At 39.4% G+C, this 23584-nt stretch overlaps 1 protein-coding gene across 5 annotated transcripts in view; it reads left to right on the top strand.

Annotated features, from left to right (window-relative positions):
* Window positions 1–23584, top strand: part of cpeb3 (cytoplasmic polyadenylation element binding protein 3) — a 118887-nt gene that overhangs the window by 28666 nt on the left and 66637 nt on the right. For all 5 annotated transcript variants that reach the window (XM_072557728.1, XM_072557725.1, XM_072557723.1 and 2 more), the window contains exons 3-4: window positions 1941–2100; window positions 16738–16797. In XM_072557728.1, coding sequence (XP_072413829.1) covers window positions 1941–2100; window positions 16738–16797 — 220 coding nt within the window. The remainder of the gene's footprint in view (window positions 1–1940; window positions 2101–16737; window positions 16798–23584) is intronic.

Below are 23584 nucleotides of genomic sequence, written 5' to 3'. Positions count from 1 at the left end.
ATCATGCAATGTTAAAGAAATTCTTTGTTTTACTTCCACTGCCACTGGTTTTACACTGTCTTCAAATATTGTCATATTTTGTCTTTGGAAAATGACAGAGTAACAGTACACTTTGACCAAACATATGATGCAGCAAATGCAGCACAACACATTTGTTGAGGTTGACTTAACAAATACTTGCTCAACAATGTCTCTTGCAGGCTCTGGTATGTTGTTTAAAAATGTGTTGCTGGAAAAGCGCAGCAGGTCAGGCAGCATCCAAGGAGCAGGAGAATCGACATTTCGGGCATAAGCCCTTCAGGAATGAGGAGGGTGTGCCAAGCAGGCTAAGATAAAAGGTAGGGAGGAGGGACATGGGGGATGGGTGTTGGGAATACGATAGGTGGAAGGAGGTTAAGGTGAGGCTGATAGGCCGGAGAGGGGGTGGGGGCGGAGAGGTCGGGAAGAAGATTGCAGGTCAAGAAGGCGGTGCCGAGTCTGAGGGTTGGGACTGAGAAAAGGTGGGGGGGGAAGGGAAATGAGGAAGCTGGAAAAATCTGCATTCATCCCTTGTGGTTGGAGGGTTCCTAGGCGGAAGACGAGGCGCCTCTCCTCCAGGCGTCGTGTTGCCATGGTCTGGCGATGGAAGAGGCCAAGGACCTGCACGTCCTTGGCGGAGTGAGAGGGGGAGTTAAAGTGTTGAGCCACGGGGCGGTTGGGTTGGTTGGTGCGGGTGTCCCAGAGGTGTTCTCTGAAATGTTCTGCAAGTAGACGGCCTGTCTCCCCAACGTATAGGAGACCACATCGGGTGCAGCGGATGCAGTAAATGATGTGTGTGGAGGTGCAGGTGAATTTGTGATGGATATGGAAGGATCCCTTGGGGCCTTGGGGGGAGGTGTGGGCACAAGTTTTGCATTTCTTGCAGTTGCAGGAGAAGGTGCTGGGAGTGGAGGTTGGTTTGGTGGGGGGTGTGGATCTGACGAGGGAGTCGTGGAGGGAGTGGTCTTTCCGGAACACTGATAAGGGTGGGGAGGGAAATATATCCTTGGTGGTGGGGTCTGTTTTGGAGGTGGCAGAAATGACGAAGGAAACCCTCTCAGTCCCAACCCTCTGACTCAGCACCGCCTTCTTGACCTGCAATCTTCTTCCCGACCTCTCTGCCCCCACCCCCTCTCCGGCCTATCACCCTCACCTTAACCTCCTTCCACCTATCGTATTCCCAACGCCCCTCCCCCAAGTCCCTCCTCCCTACCTTTTATCTTAGCCTGCTTGGCACACCCTCCTCATTCCTGAAGGGCTTATGCCCGAAATGTCGATTTCTCCTGTTCCTTTGCTGCCTGACCTGCTGCACTTTTCCAGCAACACATTTTTAAGCTTTGATCTCCAGCATCTGCCGTCCTCACTTTCTTCTGGTATGTTGTTTTCCTACATAACAGTGTTATTTGTGGCAGACTGTCGAAATTGAAAAATGGCAATCTGTTTTTTTTCCTAGATGAAAGGCACATTAAAAAGTACTTACAAAAATTACCTAAATGAATTGAAATAAAAGCTTATGAAAATACATCAGACTAAATTAAGCGATATCCATACTTTGTGGTCCGTGCTTTAAATTGAATGGCACAGCAACAACTGATTTAACAATAATTATATCAAATCAGATGAAAACTTTTTCTTTAGAGGTAAAGTTAGTTATTTATATACTATGAAAATTGAAAAAAGCCATTGCCAAGCTAAATCTTGGGTAAATAAAGATTTTTTTTCTCCCTGTTGAAGAATTATTAACAAGGCTATAACTAACTCTCTGAAGTTTTGACTCTGTTGAAGGATTATGCTAATTAAAGCATGGCAGTCTTTCATGTTACTCACAATGACTTTATATGAATCTCAAAACTTCATGGTGATGTTTGCAGAGTTGTGCAAAGCCAGAAATATCTCCAACAGTATTCCGTTTTGTCTTACAGGACCGGAATCGGCCCTATGATGCATTTAACTTGCACTCTTTGGAGAATTCTTTAATGGATATTATGAGGAGTGACCATGAGCCCCTCAAAGGTAAACACTATCCTCCCAGTGGCCCACCAATGACCATTGCTGATATAATGTGGAGGAATCACTTTGCAGGTTAGGAATATTCCTACATCCCTATATACTGTACTTGGTATGGATTCTAACTTTACCTGAATTTTACATACTGCATAATTTTGGTTGTTTTCGCAAGTTTAGAAAATGATTTGTGATTGTTTCACTTAAAAATATTTCACATTTCTAAAAGCAAAGATGTGAAAGCCTTTATGAAAATATACATAACTGATGAAGAATTTAAGGTTCAGTAATTTTTATTGCTAAAATGACTGTTCACATGAAAATGTAAAATTCTATTGTTTTATTATTTTTCATGAAATGTTATGGGACTGTTGCAACTTTTAAAGATTCTTCCTTTCCTCCTCCCTCTTATTTTTAGGATTTTGATTTGCTCAGCAAGAAAAGAATGAGCTTCTTTGATTTTTCTTTTTAAACCTACAAATGCTTTTGAAGCCATTTTGCTTAGGAAAGTGTTTTTTTTATGAACAAGCGTATTTTATCTGCATTATTTCTAGTTTCCATTTGGATTTTTACTTTGGTTTTTCTTTGCTTTATAGTCATAGTAATAGATATTTCTTGGAGTTCAAATGCCACAATATTTTCTCTTGCATTCCAATAATGGAATACTATAGTCTGTTCTTGGCTGTGAAATAACCTTACAACATTCTGACATCATCAAAGGCATTGTACAATAAAATCACAGTAAATCATGTTAAGTAGAACTTCAAGATGGGTAAAGAAGCCCTGTATGTCACCTGATCTGCCTTCAAAAGAACTCTTCAAAAAAGAACAAATAAAAACAGTTCAGTAACTTTGTAAAAAAAAAGTGTTTATATTTGAATTTATTAACCTTACAATGCCCTGACCTTGTACAGTAACAGGCATTGGTAAACATGAGTTTGCACGCGAGAAACTGAGATTTTTCTCTGCTCAGTGCTTTGTCTTAAGGTGAGTCCACCAGGTTGTCACTGCAGTGAAACATGCTTATTGTCGTCTTGTGGTGCAGTGTGAAATTCTGGTGCATCTTTCCAGCTTCAGTGTCTTCCACTAGAGAAATACTTTGGCATTCTTCAAACTCTTGAGGGCGGATGGGGTAATATTCTTCCTTTTGCTTCTGTTTATGCATTCAGTTCTTTTTCCTGATCCTGGTCTCAAAAATGTTGAAGGCCATCCAGGTATTTCACTACCTTATACTATATGGATAGTGTCTTGACATTTGGAAAGCAATGTGACTACTTGAAATTTTCTATCACAAGAAATGGTAGCTTTTTTGCCAACAATGTTGGCTCAGATTAAAGCAGTGATACAATCCTTGCTTTGTTTTCTGCCATTCCATGTTTTACCTTTTACATGGAAACATGTAACATGCCAAATGTGATCTGATAAAAGGTAGTGAAACAGTCTGGCTTCATCGGTGTTAAAAATATTGCCTCAACAATTATGCACCAGGAGACTGTTTTGCAGGCTTGTTATGACTTAGCATTCTAGTATGACCTAATTTAGCTTTGATTAGTTGGCATGGTCATATGACAAGCATTCTTGAGTTTGGTTAAACCAAAGTTATCAGTTCAGAACCTCTGCATATCACTGGCAGTCTCTGTTGACTTTTTCTATTTTTCCAGCAGGAATGGCTAACATGTTCTCCACTACGGTCATTGTAGATTATCTGAATTTTATGCATCTCTGTTCTAGTGGGTGGGTACCAGGGCTTTTCCTTCCTTCTAGGAGAAAGTGAGCACTGCAGATGCTGGAGATCAGAGCTGAAAATGTGTTGCTGGAAAAGCGCAGCATTCCAGGAGCAGGAGAATCGACGTTTTGGGTATGGGCCTGAAGAAGGGCTCATGCCCAAAACATCGATTCTCCTGCTCCTTGGATGCTGCGCTTTTCCAGCAACACATTTTCAGCTTTTTCTTCCTTCTGTTTTCTTGCTTGCTTCTGTACTCGCTCATTCTCTTCTGTGCTCGCTAGTTCTCTATAAACATTTTTGGTTTCAAGATTTAGGACAACTACATTTTGCGTTTGAACCTCTACTCTAGATGATACATTCAGACAATTTCCAGAAGGTTAATTGACGTGTGGCAAGTCACAGTTCACAGCACATAGCCTTTGATTTGGCTGTTACTACAGTTTGATGATTACTGCATTATACAGTCATTAGCACCTCCCTTATCTCTTATCTCTTTCACTGATGGAATCAATCTCTTGCCCAGATTGCAAGTGTTCAGTTCTGAAAATCATGATGGATTTCAATGTTTGGAGGAATGTGCTTTAAATTTAGACAAAAACTAGAATTTATTTTCAGTCTGGTTAAGAGGAGATGATTGAATAAGACCTAGTACTGTAGAAATATTAGTGCTTTTCTGAAGGAAAAATTCTAGCCTTATAAATGTTGGATATAATACTGCCAGTTATAAAAAGAATAAAACTGGGTTGTCAACTAATCTAAATTAACAGTATCACAGTGAAAATTGAGAGCAGTTCCTAACTGTTCATCTCATTACAAATACCTTCTGAGGGCTTTTTGAGAGGAAAAGGTAATCGATAATTGCTTTTGAAAGAATTTTTGCTGCATATGGTAAGCATTGCTCATTCGCAGGTGAACTAATACATGGAGAACTGACTAAAGGTGAATCATTACTATTCCAGAGCATACAGGTGACAGTGCACCGCTTACCTCAGTTGACAATAAATGGCTGTTCCTTCGGTGTTGCTGGGTCAGAATCCTAGAGCTTCCTCCTGACTGGCATTGTGGGGCTACCTACACCAAAGGACTGCAGTAGTTAAAGAAGGCAGCTCCTTGTTGACTTCCACCTCAAGGGCAACTACGGATGGACAATAAATGCTGGCCCAGTCAGTGACACCTGAGTGAATTAAGAGTTACATCTTCTCTTATTTGTACTGCTGTGACAATGTGTTGAACTCTGTTGTTTGAAACATCCCAGCTCTTTTAGCTTGAAATTCTTGAAACTGGAGTTAAGTTGCCATGTTAAGCCTGGCTAGGGAATTGTATTCGGTTTGAATCGGGAAGTTATGTTGCATGTTCTTAAGGAAGGGTTTCTTGATCGAAAATGTTAGCTCTGGTTTCTCTCCACAGATGCTGCCAGACCTGCTAAACTTGTCCAGCAATTTCTGTTTTGATTTCTGATTTACAGCATCTGCACTTCTTTTGGTTTTTAATTATGTTGCATGTTGGAATCCAGTCTTGAGACCATAACTGTATGGCAGGGGCTATGAATAGTTAGGAAAGGATTCAGTTACTTGAATTACACTGACTTGAAAAAAACTTCTTGATCTGTTAGTTACAATAAATTGTGGATATCTTTATTTTCAAAGCATCTAGCTGCAAGATTTTTATTCATTTCTGTGTAACTTGTAGTCTTCAACTCTTCTAGTATTTTTCTCATTACTCACTTAAATTCCAATTGATTTTGCTACCCACAACCTATCCCATGTTTGTTGTCATCCCCGTCTTCTCTCTTTTTTTCCATGTTCTGTTCTCCTGTATAAGAGTCGGTTTCAAACTTAAAGGAATATGTTACTGAAGGTTGTGTGTCCTAACTCTATCCTCCATGATGTTCTGTAGCTGCACGTCCTAGCTTGCTGCTTTTTCATTGGAGACAGCCTTATCAGACACTTACCCCTTCACCTCCCTGATAGCTGACTTTAATTGTTGCACCTTCCACGTGGGACAGTTGCAGTAAATGTCAACTGTCCTACACTTCAAAACGTATGGGGAGGAAGCCTCACACATTTTTACAGTGCCTTTCATAATGTCTGCATTCCTAAGTGCTTTACAGCTAATGATTGTAAAACCAAGTGTAGTCACTGTTGTAATGCAAAAAACGTAAGCGTCAATTTACACACAACAATGTTCTTAACCAACATTGGAATAACAACTGGGTTATTTGTTTCGGTGATTAAAGAATGATTTTTAGCCAGGATACTCAGAACTACTTTGAATAGTGATGGGATATTTTGAGGGGACAGATTGAGCCTTGTTTCATCTGTCTGAAAGATGATGCTGTTAACCATATATAACCAAGGGTATTAATGCTGCATACCTTTAATACTGCACTGAAGTGTCAGCCTAGATAATGTACTTGATTCTCTGGAATAGGATTTTGAAGCCACGATTTTCTGGTTGAGGCAAGCAGTCTCCTACTGAGATTGGTCATTGTTTTTTGTTCGCAGACAGTATGATCCATGGAGGGTGGGGTTTGAGTCGGAGAGAAACCAAAGTTTGCATTTTGCAGTCATTGGTGCTGCAAAGGCATTGGCTACTGACCTTTTAAGATGGCTACTGTCAAAGATCTCTTAGGCATGGAGTTTAACCTTCCAATTGCTCGTTTCATTTTGGTGTCAGCTGTAGGGGTTATCTGATATCCAGCAACAGCAATGCCATCAAACAGGCTCAACAAGCAAATACAAGGAAGAATTCTCTCACTTACCTTTTGGCAATTCAAAATGACTGGTTTGGTCATTCACTTGTTAAATTTACAGAAAATTACATCTGCACATGGGATTAATGTAGAAACTGGATATATAATAAGTCTTTAATTTTTACTCTTTCTGTTCTTTGTTTAAAAATTTAGACTTTCCATAAATGTTACGGGATTGTTTGGGGCTAGAAGCTTTTCCTCCATGGTTCTGATTCTCTATTTTCAGCACCAACCCCTCATTGGTTCATAATGCTGGCCTTGGCAACACTGCACATATGTCATGACCATTTTTTTTAAAATTACCCCTTCATTATGACATAGTGACATAATATTTTTAAGGATTTTACAGTGAGAATGCATAAAAAATGTTCACGTCAATTGACTAATTTCTAACACACCTCATCTGACGATTACAATAGCTAGTCTGAGGAAGCTCTGGGTATAATGAACATGCTCTGACTGTCACTGTTTAATTGCCTGAGTCCCCGTCTGTTTGACTAATGACAGTGAATACTGTCTGTTTGCCACCATTATAACCCACAGCATAATGTCATTTTTGGGTCAGAAATTGAAAAGCAATTGAGGTTGGAGATGGTTGTGGTGCTTATGTTGCTAGAGTAGTAATCCAGACTAATGCTCTGAAAACATAGGCTCAAGTCTTCCACCACTGTCCTCTGCCTGGCTAAATTTGTCCTCGCTTTGAATAATGTCTCCTTTAAAGGTCTCTCGCTTCCTTCAGGTGAAAGGGGATGTTATGGGTACCTGGATGGGCACCAATTAGACCTATCATTTGTGGGTTATGTGGGATATTCCTTATTTGTGACTCCTCCCTTCCCTTCCTCAAGATGTATGTTAATTTCTGAGGACAGAATTACCCCCTTTTAAGAGCTTAAGCTGAAATGTTGACGCTCCTGCTCCTCTGATGCAGTCTAACCTGCTGCGCTTTTCCAGCATCACACTTTTTTTTCGACTCTGATCTCCAGCATCTGCAGTCCTCACTTTCTCCCTCCTCAGCCCCAAGGCACCTTTCCCCAAAATTGCAGCAGCTGTAACACCTGCTTGTTTATTTTCTCCCCCCTCAATATTCAAGACCCCAAACACACCTTCCAGGTGCAGCAGGGGCTTACCTGCACTTCATTCAATCCAGTCTACTGTATTTGCTGCTCACAATGTGATCTCCTCTAAATCGGGGAGATGAAGTGCAGACTGGGTGATCATTTTGGAGAACACGGACTTTCTGTCTAAAAAATGACCCTAAGCTTCTGGTTGCGTGCCACTTCAACACAACACAGTGTTCCCTGGCTGACATTTCTGTCTCAGCCTTGCTGTTGTGCTCCAGCAAAGCTCAACACAAACTGGAAGTACAGCACCTCATTTTCTGTGTAGGGGCTTTGTTGCTGTTTATGTCCTGATATCAAGTTCAACAGTTTTAAAGTCTGAGCTGCTGCTTCCTTGTCCTCACCCCAGCCTCCATAAACCTCACATGGGCTACTACCACAGCCATCCCGGTATCAGTTCGCAGCTATGGATTTTCCCAGGCTGAACTTTACGCATTCCTTTGTCCAACTAATCTTTCTCTTTGGATTCCATCGCCACCTATTGTTTATTCCTCCTGCGCGCACACACTCGCGCGTGCGCGCTCTCTCTCTCGCTCTCGCTGTCACTCTCACTCTGTCACTCTCACTCTGTCACTCTCACTCTGTCACTCTCACTCTGTCACTCTCACTCTGTCACTCTCACTCTGTCACTCTCACTCTGTCACTCTCACTCTGTCACTCTCACTCTGTCACTCTCACTCTGTCACTCTCACTCACCCCTTTTCGTAGGTATGATCATTTCTTAAGATCACTGGATCCAAAACATTAACTCTGCTATCTCTCCACAGATGCTGTTTTTGTTTCTGAATTCCAGTGTCCAAAGTTTTCTTTTATTTCTTTGTTTAGCATGTGATTTGTGTTCTTTAACTTTTTACACCAACATCCTGTTGTGCAAGTTATGTAATAGATTAGATTCCCAACAATATGGAAACAGGACCTTTGGCCCAACAATCCAGACCAATCCTCCAAAGAGCAACCCGCCCAAAACCATTCCCCTACCCTACTCTGTATTTACCCCTGACTAATGCACCTAGCATTATGGGCAGTTTAGCATGGCCAGTTCACCTGACCTGCACATCTTTGGACTGTGGGAGGAAACTGGACAGTTTGCCCAAAGTGGGAATCTAGTGGGTCCCTAGCGCAGTGAGGCAGCAGTGCTAACTACTGAGCCACTGTGCTGCTAAAAATGTAATCTAACATTTTAACAGCAAAAAAAACTATGACTAACGGGTACTTTCCTGATTAACTCCTTTCATAACATTTAGTGTCAATCAAAATATCACCTTCCTGTGATCTTCTTTGAAACATAAATCCAAATTTCTGCCATGTATCCTCTTTGAAATTGTCTTTAGTTTTTGATTTTTATCTCCTGTCACCTGAAACTATAAATAGACCTGAACCATTTTAAAGTGAGTGTCTTAATCAGGTTTGTATTAGTAATTTGATTAAGTAGTTAATTTTGCTGCTTTTTGGGGAAATAAAGCCTATTAATGCAACTTTACCCTTTTTGTTAATAATATCATCATACTACTTAACATCTAATCATATTACTTTTTAGGATGCCTGTTTAGGCAAAATGTTTTAAGATGTTACTGCTCTTCTCCACCCCCAAAGCCATTTGCTTGAACTGGAAACTTTTCAAATTACTTGGTTAGCTGTGCAAGGAGGTGATGTTACACTGAGTCATGTCACCAAGTAATGTGTGATGAATGTTAAGTTTGAGGTGGGACAATGCACTCATTACTTTGTCATGTCACAGCTTTAACAGAAACATTCCCATGTTTTTTTTAATACAAATGGAGGTGAGGGAGAGTAAGGAAAAGGAATTCATGTTCAGCAACGATGTGAAAATTGAAAAAGATTAATGAAATCTCGGTCTAAAGGTAGGTTTTTTTTTGAAGAGCTTTTCTTTCAAAAGTGGAGAAATGAGAGGGATTTGAGATTAGAATTCCAGTAAGTAGAGCAGAGCCTGACACTGGTACAATGAGAAGATAGCTGAATGCAAATAACGTGACACAAAAATGGAGCTTTACTGGGTTAACCTTTTGAATATTTGGGCAGTGTACATAAGTAAGAGTAAGCCACTATTTAAGATTAAATTGGCAGCATACATTATAATCCAATTAAAATTATGATTGAGAAGAAAAAGAAAGCCAGTCAGCAAATGTTTGTAATGGAGTCCATGCTGATTGGCATCCTGTCAGCTGAAGTAAAGTGTGCAGCATTTTAGTTTGGGCGGCTACTGGGAAAGTGAATAAAAGGTATGTAGTATAATTAAGAAACAAGTTTCATGACATCTCTCCGTCTGCTTCTTCCTACCCCTATTCCCCCCCATCTCTCTACTCTACCCCCCCTCCCGCTTATAAAATTTGCTTTTAAACGGAGGAAAACAAAAATGGTTAATTTGCTGCGAAGTACTTGGAACGACTCCATTTCCTGTTGATGTTTTAAAAGTCACGTTATATTCAGACTTGAAAGTTTGAGTACTTCAGATATATTATTGGTCTGTATATGTTGAAATTCCTCAGATATTAGCCCATACATTTCCAAAGTTCAGTGAGCACATATGGTAAACTGCAGGCATGGAAACCATTAAGATATGGCAGGTAATGTAGATCAGATGGCATCTGTAGGCTTTGATACAAGATTAAGGTCCAGGTGAATGAAGTGTATGAGTGAGTTGAGGTATTAGTACCTTTTGCAGGAGAATGCATTTGTGAAATTTAGGGATGGTGGCGTCTCTATCATCAGTCTGTCTCCATTTTTCTCGACTTGTCACAACAGCAATAGTGTCCCTAGAAAAAAAACATGATGATCAAGTTTTTAATCTCTGAACTATTACTACAAGAGAATAGGAGGTAAATGGGGAAAAAAAACCTCCATGATTTAAGCTATGGACTATCCATTGGGGCTCATGCCCCTCTAAGGTTCTTTATGAGAATTGCAATGTGTCAACCCAATTAGTATCTTTAGCATAAAATCTGTTTAAAAATCTAATTATACACTAAGACCTTTACTTTCCCAATTAGGCATGCAGGCGTGGGCGGCACGGTGGCGCAGTGGTTAGCACTGCTGCCTCTCAGCGCCTGAGACCCGGGTTCAATTCCCGCCTCAGGCGACTGACTGACTGTGTGGAGTTTGCACGTTCTCCCCGTGTCTGCGTGGGTTTCCTCCGGGTGCTCTGGTTTCCTCCCACAGCCCAAAGATGTGCAGGCCAGGTGAATTGGCCATGCTAAATTGCCCATAGTGTTAGGTAAGGGTAAATGTAGATGTAGGGGTATGGGTGGGTTACGCTTCGGCGGGGCGGTGTGGACTTGTTGGGCCGAAGGGCCTGTTTCCACACTGTAAGTAATCTAATCTAATCTAATATGGAGCTTATTTTGTCAAACTGCTTTACTTTTTAAGAAATGGGATACTGTAGCAAAAGCATAGTGGATGTCTGGTTTAACACTGATTTGAAACTATTTCCGACATCTATAAGTGTGAAGATTGAGAGATTTTCTTGATCCAATGAAAGGTGAACAATCTGAAATGTGAATTCTCTCTCCTTCCACATGCAGGCTACCCTGCAGACCTGTTTCCAGCATTTTTGGTTATGATGGAACTTTGTATCTTTTTAATACACTGAACAACTTAAAATGTTTTAACTAGGCTTTAACACATCTTCAGCTTCTTGTCTTCAAGCATTGTATTTCTGTTGTTTAAATTGATCCACTGAATGCAGTCATTGTATTCATTGTATAAGAATTGCACTGGTCGAAGTTTGATTCATTAATAACTGTTGACTTTGCTTGAGTTATATTGAGTTGAATAATGTATAGGAGGAGAAATGGCAAGAAGTTCGTTTGAATAGTATGCAAAATATTACACTGTTTTAATGATTTTTAAAGTTGTGATAGTGTGACGTTAACATCAACTGCTTTGTTTCTTTGGTTATAATACAATCTGGAGACTGTTATGGTCAGTTTATTTATTAAAGCATGCTCTTTGGATAATCAAATAAATTATTTCCAGTAGTCAGGCAACTGAGATATGAATTGCTAACTTGTAGGTGCATTAACTAAACTTTGAATAGAAATTGTTTATTTTACAGTACTGCTCAGTGAACAACACAAATGATTCTGTCTGTTGGAGCAGATGACCTTGTGATCTGGTGGTAGTTTTCCTACTACCAGCCAGAAGGTCTGGGTTCAAGTTCCCCTGCCCTCTAATTGTGTTATGATATGACTGAACAGATTGATTGATTAAAAATATTTTACTCTCAAAAGCTAACCAGACTCTCTGGCCAGATTAGTATTTGGATGGGAGACTGCCTGGGAATATTTGGCTTTTATAGGGGACCTTGTGCCATCTTGGGTAGCACCTTGCTTCTGTGTCAGAAGTTCCAGGTTCAAATCTCTCCTTGTCAAGGTGAGAAAGAAAGAGCCGAAGAAAGGTTGGATAAAGAGGAGGGAAAGGTGGAAATTGAAAGCAAAAGTTGAGTTTTGCCAGTCCTAGACAACAACAAGTGGCAACAATACATTTATTGATGTAGTAAGGGAATGGGATGTAACACAAGTATGAGCAGATTGGTTGAAGTTGCTTCCTTTAATAGCTCAGCAGATTGAAAAACTGGTTATTGGGTTTGAAGGACCTGTTTGTAAATCAGAATTCAGTACTGATTTTTCTTTATCGTGTCCTGATTAGGGCGATTGATAAAATTTTAATTTTATTTATCTATTATTTGATATTATTGTTGGACTAAGTTAAGCTTAAGAGTGAAAGTGGCAGGAAATCTCTGACTCGTTTATGCTCCTCTTGCTCAATGTGGGAGCTCAGGGACGCAGCTGACATTCCTGGGCTCCTTCACGTGTAGGATGTGTGCCCAGCTGCAGCTCTTGTTTGGCCGCATGACTACTCTGGAGTTGCGGATGGACTCGCTTTGGAGCATACACGATGCTGAGAAGGTCGTGGGTAGCACGTTTAGTGAATTGGTCACACCGCAGATTAGGATTGCCGAGGGAGAAAGGGAAAGAGTGATCGGAAGGCAGTGCAGGTGTCCTCTTTGGTCATCTTCTAAAGTAGGTATATCATTTTGGATACTGTTGGGGGAGATGGCTCACCAGAAAAGGTAGCAGTAGCCAGGTTCATGGCACAGTGGCTGGCTCTGCTGTACAAAAGGGCGAGGAAAAGAGTGGAAGGACTGTAGTCATCGGGGATTCAATTGTAAGGGGAGTAGGAAGGCGATTCTTGGTCGAAAACGAGACTCCCGAATGGTATGTTGCCTCCTAGGTGCACGGGTCAGGGATGTCTCAGATTGGCTGCAGGAGATTCTGAAGGGGAAGGGTGAACAGCCAGCTGTCATGGTACATATAGGCGCCAATGATGGGTGAAAAATGGGATGAGGTCCTCAAGGGTAGTAATATCTGGATTACTCCCAGTGCTATGAGCTAGTGAGGGCAGGAATAGGAGGATAGAGCAGATGAATGCATGGTTCAGGAGCTGGTGTATGGGAGTAGGATTCACATTTTTGGATCATTGGAATCTCTTTTGGGGTAGAAGTGACCTGTATAAGAAGAACGGATAGCACCTAAATTGGAAGGTGACTAATATACTGGCAGGGAAATTTGCCAGAACTGCTTGGGAGGATTTAAACTAGTAAGGTGGGGGCGGGGGTGGGGGGAAGAGGGACCCAGGGAGATAGTGAGGAAAGAGATCAATCTGAGACTGGTACAGTTGAGAACAGAAGTGAGTCAAACAGTCAGGGCAGGCAGGGACAAGTAGGACTAATAATTAAACTGCATTTATTTCAATGCAAGGGGCCTAACAGGGAAGGCAGATGAACTCCAGGCATGGTTAGGAACATGGCACTGGGATATCATAGCAATTACAGAAACATGGCTCAGGGATGGGCAGGACTGGCAGCTTAATGTTCCAGGATACAAAGGGAGGCGAGGGGGTGGGGGGGGGTAGCATTTTTGATAAGGGATAGTATTACAGCTATGCTGAGGGAGGATATTCCCAGAAATACATCCAGGGAAGTTATTTGGGTGGAACTGAGAAACAAGAAAGGGGTGATCATCTTATTGGGATTGTATTATAGACCTCCCAATAGTCAAGAGGGAAATTGAGAAACAAACTTGTAAGGAAATCTCAGCTCTCTAAGAATAATAGGGTAGTTATAGTAGGGGATTTTAACTTTCCAAACATAGACTGGGACTGCCATAGTGTTAAGGGTTTAGATGGAGAGGAAGTTAAGTGCGTACAAGACAATTTTCTGATTCATTATGTGGATGGACCTACTAGAGAAGGTGCAAAACTTGACCCACTCTGGGGAAATAAGGCAGGGCAGGTGACTGAGGTGTCAGTGGGGGAGCACTTTGGGGCCAGTGACCTTTAATTCTATTAGTTTTAAAATCGTGATGGAAGAGGATAGACCAGACCTGAAAGTTGAAGTTCTAAATTGGAGAAAGGCCAATTTTGATGGTATTAGGCAAGAACTTGTGAAAGTTGATTGGAGGCAGATGTTCGCAGGTAAAGGGACGGCTGGAAAATGGGAAGCTTCAGAAATGAGATAGCAATATATGCTTTCTCTGGATTCTTGCTGTCAGGGTGAAAGGGAAGGCTGGTAGGTATAGGGAATGCTGGATGACTAAAGAAATTGAGGGTTTGGTTAAGAAAAAGGAGGCGGCAAATGTCAGGTGTAGACAGGATAGACCGAGTGAATCCTTAGAAGAGGATAAAGAAAGTAGGGGTATAATTAAGAGGGAAATCAGGAGGGCAAAATGGGGACATGAAATAGCTTTGGCAAATAGAATTAAGGAGAATCCAAAGGGTTTTTACAAATATATGAAGGACAAAAGGGTAACTAGGGAGAGAATAGGGACCCTCAAAGATCAGCAAGGTGGCCTTTGTATGGAGCCACAGAAAATGGGGGAGATGAATATTGCCTGTGTTTTAGCAGGGTATAAGAGACGATTCTTGTTCCAGCCTGTTTTATGAGCCTTCCCTCACAACCTTTTTTCTTTTCATCTTTTAGTACATCAATGACTGTGTATCAGTGCTATTTACTACTCTTATCTGGAACAATCACTCCTTCCCTCTCTTTCACTTGAACTTTCTCTGACTCTTCCCTTCTCTACTTGACAGCTGTCTCCTTTGCTGGGGATGGGCTATTTAATGATATTCAGTTTAAATGCACTAACTCCCTCAACGACCTTGACTATATTTCTTTGCACCAAGCTTTCTACATGTACTCTCTTCCATTCTCCCAGTTTCTTTAACTTGTTTTTATTTCTCCTGGTGGTGCAACCTTCCACAATGGAGCTTCTGACATGAATACTGTATTTCTTAACCAAGGAATCGACACTATCCCCACCTCCATTGTGGTGGAGAAGGCCGTCAACCACTTCCAACCTAATTCCTGCACGTATCCACACTCTTCCCTTTCGTACCAGGACTGCAGCAGGGTTCTCCTTGTTTTCGTTCTCTGCTCCACGAGCCTTCAAATTAGATCGTCCCCTCTAGCATGAAGTCAATGATACGAAACACTACTTTTCCTCCTTGTTTGTGTTCTAAAGGGACTGTTCCCTTCACGGTATCATGATCTACTCTTCCATCACTGCCAACATTGGCATTCTGAGTCTACAGCACCATCTTGTGAATTCGCAGGAAATGCAACATTTGCCCGTCTACCACCTCCCTTCTTACAATCCAAGGTCCCAAACACTCCTTGCAGGTGAAGTAGTGATTTTAAAAATCCTTCTTTTGATCCAATAGACTGTATTCACTGTTCGTAATATGATTTCAGCAATACTGGCACTAATTGCAGACTGAGGGGTTGTGGAACACCTCAACTCAGTCTGTAAGCATGACCCCAGTTGTTTGCCATTTCAGTACATGACCTTTTGATTTTGAGCTCTTATTCTTTCCTCCATGCACTACAGTGTTCTAGTGAAGCCCAGTGCGAGCTGGAGGAATATAGCATCTCATTCTCCAATTAGACACTTTTTACAGCCATATAGAGTTGATATTGAATTCAACATCAACCATAAGTTCTATCCTCTAATTTTGTTTTTTTTCAAACCTTCAGTATCTTGGCTTTCCATCAGAGCTGACCTATGTTCTATTATTAACACATGGGCTGAGGCTATGTTTTGTCAGTTTTCAATTGCCACTGCCTTTGCCTTATGTTGTGTAAACCTATGATCTTCAATCTCCCTTGTCCTTAACTTTCACTCAACTTGCTTCCCCCACTTTTCTTTAATACAAACCCATCACTTTTGTATCTCTCACGTGCTGAAGAAGAATCACACTGGATTTAAAACATTAACTCTCTCTCATCTGTTTCAGATGCTTCTAGACCTGCTGAGTTTCTGCAGCACCTTTTCCTTTTTAAGCATTTAAACTATTCGGTGTATTGGCCACTCCAATTCCAGTAGCACGTCAAAAAGCTCCAGTATAGTTCTCTGAAACTTACTTTTAAAAAATCTAAAAATACATTTTTTCCAAGTTCTATAATGCAAACAAAAGAAAATGCTCTCAATTTGGTGTCTAGTTTATAGCTGATTCTTTTGCACATGATTCAAATTTGAAGGTTTTGTTATGTTTACTACTTTGTGACAGTTGAGTCTTGGGCTTACTTATTAAATATATTTTGGGATTCTTTTTAGCTTGATGGCAATTCTAGGTAGCTCTGACTGTTATCAAAGAAAGAGTGATCAATATGTTGTATCCTAAATTAATGATATATTCAGTTGATGGAAGTACTTTGCCAAAGCTTTCTATATAATTGTTTTGCGATTCATAATTTAAGGTGATGTCACTCCATAACATTGCCTTAAATTTGAAAACAAAACCTTAACTGTGGATAGATCATAAATGGACTTTTTTTAGGGTGTGTAATTGGCAATTATTTAATGGAGAAATTAAGTTTTTTGTTTAAAAATAATGTTAAAATGTCAACATGTTTTTTCAGTTTAGGTAAACATGGCAATTACTTTCCAGAATGTGTTTGAAGATAATTCATCGTATTTCATCAACTTGGGTTAACCTTTTTGCATTGTATAGTGGGGCCCATTATGATTTAAATTGCTTGAGTTTGGAAATATATGTCAGGAATACATTAGAAATTTTTTCAACGACTATATTTCATTTTGCAGGACGCTTGGGCCTTAATTTCCCTCACCCAGGAACAGATAACCTTGTGGCACTAAATAATAGTAAGTACTGTTATTTCATGTAATTATTACATATGTTTAACATATTGTCCCTGAGTTTTAGATGCACAGAAGGTTACATTTAAGTTGCTTGAATTTAAAACAAAGTTAACAATAAGCTAAATAATCATCTTGGCATTCCTTCGGTTTTATTCATGGTAGGCAGAAGTATTAGCCACATGGATTTATTTTATCTGGTGCAATTGGTGCATCATATGACAGACGATAAACCAAGCTGATTTTACTCAAAGTTACTTGTGCTTTAGTTTGTGGAAGAATTCTCCAGTTCATCTCAGTTGAAGCCTCCATTACTATCTTTTGAATAAGTAAGAAGCTGAGGTCACTCTCTTGTTTTGAAAAGTCCTTCTAGCTAGTGGGCCCTTAACAGCTTAGTACAGAATATTCATAAGAGTTGTATATAAGGTTTCATTTGAGTCTATACTTAATTCCCTACATCGCTCCCTATTTTTTGGACACAAATGCTTGTAAACGTTTTCATTGCACCTCTTAGAATAAACAGCATATTAACACATGGCTGGGAAGAGGAGCATTATCCTTTTCAGGTTTGTCCATATCTGTCCTCATATCTGTGTACTTTAACATAGAAACATTGTTGCTCTTTCTCCATTGATTAATAGCAGGTTGACTAAAATATCTGAAAATACTATGCCAAATTACCACTAAACATTTCTCATTTCGTCCTCTTGGTGACTTTTAACGTTTGTTTTTCCAAGATGTTATCTGTTGCGTCTAGATACAAGAATAACTGTATCGGTGTGTTGGGACGTAATCATTCAAAGCAGATTAAAAGCAACATTTTGTGTTTAAAGTTTAATGTTTTTAAAAAATCATTTAAGTCTACTCCTTAAAGAAACAGCACTGATCAAAGTCATCCCTTGGCTGAAGTTCCTTTAGATTTGTTGAAGTATGTGTTCTGGAGCTAATCAGGACAAAGCAAACATTTTACTAAAATGTATCAGTATTAACTAATGCATTATCCTCAGCAGAAACCGCAAAGTTTAGTGACTGAGCACCATCCAGGACTTATAGTATAAATAACTTAACAACCATCATACCAATCCTGATTAACTAGCTTTGTTTTCAATAAGACTGTGTGAGCAAACCTGACCCAGCAACTAATTTTGATTGATATCAGACCCAGAAGTGGGTGAATTGCTCTCTTGAGATAATTCAAAAAAAGTTTCAACCTCTCCATGGTCATGAGAGAATTTTAGGTTGTGGCAGCATCTCTGATCTCGCTAGGTCATGTTAGCAGCATATGCTTATGGACATCTTCATCAGTATTATTTAGCTATCTTCTAATCTTTCTGTCATTGATTAACTCAGTTTGTTTGGGTTAGTCATTTGTGAAACTAAAAACAACTAATCCTAATTGTTTTGTGAACATGATGAGGCTGAAGAAGGGATAACAAATCAAATCCTTCTAGGCTTTTGCTATTAAATTGAATTTTGCCAAAATGCAATAAATTCCAGAAGGACTTGCACTGATTAGGTGGACATTCTCAGTTTCTCGGAGTTTCTTTTCAACAATATTATTGCTCGTTTCAAGAAGTTTATATAAATTACATTGAATTTTCCTCAGGATTTTGCTTCAATCTTAATTCGGTTAAGAGTTTCCACTTTCCCCTTTGTCCTACAGATTACTTGATGAGAATTTCACTTTGAATTAGTGAGAAGTCACATTGAGAAACTTAAAATCTCCAGTGGCACTTTGCATTCCTCTTAAAGCAGCGTATTAACATGTTTAGACATCAGTTCCCCTCCCTTTTTTGGTTGAAAGTTGAAATGTGTTTAGAAGCAAATGACTTTTCTTCAAATAGAGCACAAGAAGATTGAGAGCAACAGCCTAGGAAAAGAAGTATTCTACAATCATGAATGTGGCTTTGTGTACATGCTGGTGAAAGTATAGTTGAGTGAAGGAAGCTAATTTACAGGCTGTTTACTTTGCTGCACAGAGATGCAGTAGAGACAAAACACTAATTATCTTATAGTTTGAAAGCTACTCACAAATGGATCAATTGATCCAAATATCAGAAGATTTTAACCCATTTTGGATTTCAATATATAGACTTCCTTTCTGAGAAGAAATCTTAACTACAATACAACTTCAGATTAATCAGCTGGTTCTGATCATGTTCTTCTGAATTTTTTTAGTTACAAAACTCCTGCACTTTTAAACATAAGAATTGCAGAGCCCCACGGGATATATTGCTTCCATTCTGAACTAATGTATCAATACGCATTAATGTGTCTCGCATTAAGCTTCTTGCCAGGAATTGACCTTAAATCCTTGTTCCTTGTGTCATTTATACCACAATCTTCTAGTTTACCTTTGGCTGCATCTTTTACCAATTGGGCCTCATGCTGTGAAACTCTTGTTAATTCCACCATTTCGTTTGCCTCTTATTTATAATCACCTCTTCAAAATTCATCTCTTCACTTGAGTTTTCTTTGCTCATTCTAATAATGCCTTCTCTGGCTCAGTGTCCATTTTTGTCTGATTAGATGTCTGAAGTATTTAAGGCGCAAAAAGAATCAAACTGACACTGCACTTCTTTTAATCAGCTTTGCTGTGTGGTATTTTGGCTCAGATTTTCCAATGACCAAATAATTGTTTTTCAAGGATAGTTGTAAATCATGTATGGGGTTTCTGTGGAATCTCCATTGCACGACACTCTGTAGGAATTCCCTGGAAATGGAATTTTCTGCTGTGCAGTTCCTCTATGCTTGAAACCCTACCAAAAGTATCCACATAAGTTGGAGAATTTGGAGGGTCCGGCTGAAATTAAACAGGTAGTTATTCAGGAAAAGTTAGAATATTAAAAACATCATATAACTCTTTAGTATCTATTAAATTGACCCCTTTCTTACACACCTGGGGTCCTGACAAGCTCCCTCTATGCTGGGACTTGACTCCTGTGATTACCTCTCCTTGGAAAATTTGAGCCCTTCAGATCAACTTATACCGCACAATTGACTCATCAGTGCCTCTGAAGATCTTCTACATATTTTGTTCCAGGAAGTTCTGATCCCAACTCGAGCATTTTCTCAACTTAATGACTCCTATAAAATCCAGCCATTACAAGTGCTGAATAAGTTTGAGCTCTGCCTCCGTATATTCTGTTTATTTAATTTACTACTTCCCAAAGTTGAGAGAAGCAAGATTCAACTGTAGTTATTTGTACAGGTTCTGGGATTTCCACCTGGATATGGGAATTGGTAGGAGACCACTCCAATTAACCATTCCCCGATCTTGTTTTTAGAAACATTTGTATACTGCAGAACATCAAAGGAAGTGTGCATGCAGACAAAATATGTCCTTATTTTAATAACTAAGCTGGGAGAACATGTACTTTTGCATTTTAGTGCATAAATAGTCATGAGCTTGAAATAATATGGCTAACTCAGCTTCATGTTCAGACATGTAAGGCAAACCAGGTCAGGACTTCTACTGTGAATGGTAGGGCCCTGGGGAGTGTTGCCGATCAAAGAGACCTAGGGGTGCAGGTTCATAATTTCTTCAAAGTGGATTTGCAGGTAGAGAGGGTGGTGAAGACAACTTTTGGCATATTTGCCTTCATTGGTCAGTGTGTTGATTATAGGAGTTGGAACATCATGTTACAGCTGTACAGGACATTGGTGAGGCCACATTTCGAATACTACACTCAATTCTGGTCTCTCGGCAATAAGAAAAATGTTGTTAAATTGAAAGGGTTCAGAAAAGACTTGCAAGGATGTTGTTGGCATTAGCGGATTTGAACTGAAGGGAGAGGCTGAAAAAGGCTGGAGCTTTTTTCCCTGGATTTTGGAGGCTGAGGAGTGACCTTCTCAAAGTTTACAAAATCATGAGCATGGATAGGGTGAATAATCAAGATCTTAGGGTAGCCTAAGACTAGAGGGGAAAGATGTAAGAGATCTGAGAGGCAACTTTTTCCCCACACACGGTGCACGTGTGGAACGAATTGTTCAGAGGAAGTGGTGGAGGCAGATACAATTACAGCATTTAAAAACCCCTGAATGGGTATTTGAATAGAAAGGGTTTTGAGATCTGGGGCAAATGCTGACAAATTGGATTAAATCAGTTTAGGATATCTGGTCAGAGCAGACTGGTTGGACTGAAGGGTCTGTTTTCATGCTGTATGACTCAGTGAAACAATTAGATATCAGTGAAAATTTAATCGGACACCATTGTAGTAATGAAGATTTTTCTCAGGATTTTTTGTCTGTTTTCAAGTTGTGCCAATGATCTTGGTGCTGATGAGACTTTTTTGTTCAACATCCCAACTGTACAGAATAGCTTGAACAAAGACTGAATCCAACCCCATAAACAAGTTTTGTTTACCAGCTTAACTCCCTTGTATCCCAGATCAAAATTCTTTAAATAAAAATTGAGTTTACTATAGAACACTGTTTTGCTGAAGCTTGTATTCCACAACATATCATTGAATGGAAGAATCGCATTGCTTGTTTGTAGTCTTGGGTGAAACCAACAATATTTTTGAATCTTATGGATGTTTATTAACTTTGGTGCATGAACTGATATTTTTACTTTCCTGTAAAAATTTCACCATATTAATAGCTTTGGATAATATTTTAGCTGATAATTTGAGTGACTGATGATCAGCTAGAGTTCATTTAATTGATACTCTGCAGCCCGTATACAGTAGATTTTATGAAGTAATACAGCCTTTAATATATAGTCGTTTCTGCTATAACATGCGTTTCTTCAACATGAATTGGCTGTAAAGTAATTGAAGAATTTAGACCGTTATTTGTAGAATGCAAACTTTCCTTATCTGTATTGGTTATAACATGATTCCAGCCCCATTAATTTAAATAGTGCTGCTATTATGTGATTTCTTATAATGCAGAGTCACAGGGGAATGAACTATCAAAACTGACTGTAGCAAGACCATTTTATTCCGATGCTATTCTATTATGCATGCCTGCCTAAGATGGAAAGTATGGCGATTACTATGGCTTTAAAAGGTGTATTTTGTCTTGGCATGCTTTATGAAGAAAGGTTGAGGCAGGGGTGTTGTGATTTGCTCAAAGCCAAAAAACAGCTTGAGAGGTCATGGAATGTTTTCTTTTAAATTGGAACAAGAGAAGCAGCCTGAATGCATGGGGTCAAGCTCCCACAGAACCAGGATTTTATTTTAGCTTTCTGCAGTTGCTGGGGTCTTGAAGCTGGATGTGGAAGCTCTTCTTCCTCTCTGTTACAGCTAAAAGGTGGAGTTCTCTTCAAGATGTTAGAATTGCATGCAAGACAATCTATTTTACTTTACAGAATTTTCCTTTGCCAAGGCTGTGCTTATAGGATGTACCTATATTAGAATAGTTAATTAGCAGTTAATACATATTATTTTGTTCAGCATTTCAATAGCTAAAATTAAACTAGTTCCTTTCTTTATTTTTCTTTCTTTTCTATTTGACTGTAGTATAAAAACTGTGTTTTGCTTAAAGTTGAGTAGTTTGAACAATTGAAATGCATCTGGAACACCTTACACTTGCTTTTAAAATAAGAAAAAGTTAGCATCCAGACTTTCTTAATATATTTTGAGTGGGTTTGGAGGCTGAGGAGTGACCTTCTCAAAGTTTACAAAATCATGAGCATGGATAGGGTGAATAATCAAGATCTTAGGGTAGCCTAAGACTAGAGGGGAAAGATGTAAGATGTCCATAACAAATCCAATGCTTTCTATTCCTTTTCTGCCTCTGTATATGGAAATTGGACTAATGAAGGATATTCAATTATCCACTTACAGTATGACCTTCCTCTTGAAGAGTGAACATGACTTATTCCCAGTTATCTGGCAAACGTTTGTAATCTTACACATTCATTGTGTGTTTTGACCTCACTTATATTAATATTTTGTGTGTTATTGGCCACCTTTCACATTCGCTAACATATATATGTAAAAGGTAGTATTTGTGTGTAGCTTAATACAGGAAGACCAGTTACATGCATTGTGGTTGAATCTTAAAGGGTCAGTTAGTGGATTCTCTCTGTCTGTCTCTCTCTTGATAGCATTTATATTTTAAAAATCTCTGTTCATTTGCTTTGCTTTTCTCCTCTTGCCACTTGACTCAGTTTTGCCCTTTGCAGTTTTGAATAGCAAAATTGTCATTTGTTCCTGGAGTTGGTTCTTCCAAAGCACAGTTTGAGAGATAATTAACCAATTGTCAGCCAAGGAGACAAAATCAAAACCCCCAGAATTTAGAAGCAGGAGAGATTATTATATTGAAACATAACATTATTAAAGGGTTTAGCGTGGTAGGTACAGAGAGGATTCTCTCTTTCACATATAGAGCTGGACATCACTGTCAGAATAATATGTTGGTCATTTAGGATGAGCTGGTTTTTACGCAAAGCATTGCTAGTCTTTGTAATTCTGTACCCAGATAGCAGAGGGTGCTAGGTGAGTGAGTATGTTCACCAACATAAATTAATAGATTTGTGGATACCTCTGGTGTTATGGGATTGTGGGGAAACGGAGTGAAATTCTACGTAAACTTCATGATTTTACTGAATAATGACATAGGCTTGAAGGGTGAAATGGGTAATTCCTGTTTTTATTGTTGCATTGTTGAGAAATTCCTTGGATGTTTTGAGTTTTTGTAGTCGTCAATAACAATTGCATCACCCAAATATTGCCCATGATATAGTCATGAGCTGTAATCATGTTCCAGCTTCCTTTTTAAATTGGAAATCACTAACTATCTCTGGCTGTTTTTAGGGATTAGAAGGAACTTGCCATTTTGGAAG

The sequence above is a fragment of the Chiloscyllium punctatum genome, chromosome 38 (genome assembly GCF_047496795.1).
Source record: "Chiloscyllium punctatum isolate Juve2018m chromosome 38, sChiPun1.3, whole genome shotgun sequence".
In the NCBI taxonomy this organism is placed as follows: domain Eukaryota; kingdom Metazoa; phylum Chordata; class Chondrichthyes; order Orectolobiformes; family Hemiscylliidae; genus Chiloscyllium; species Chiloscyllium punctatum.
Note: the sequence above shows the minus strand (reverse complement) of the source record. Positions and strands in the feature narration are given on the sequence as shown.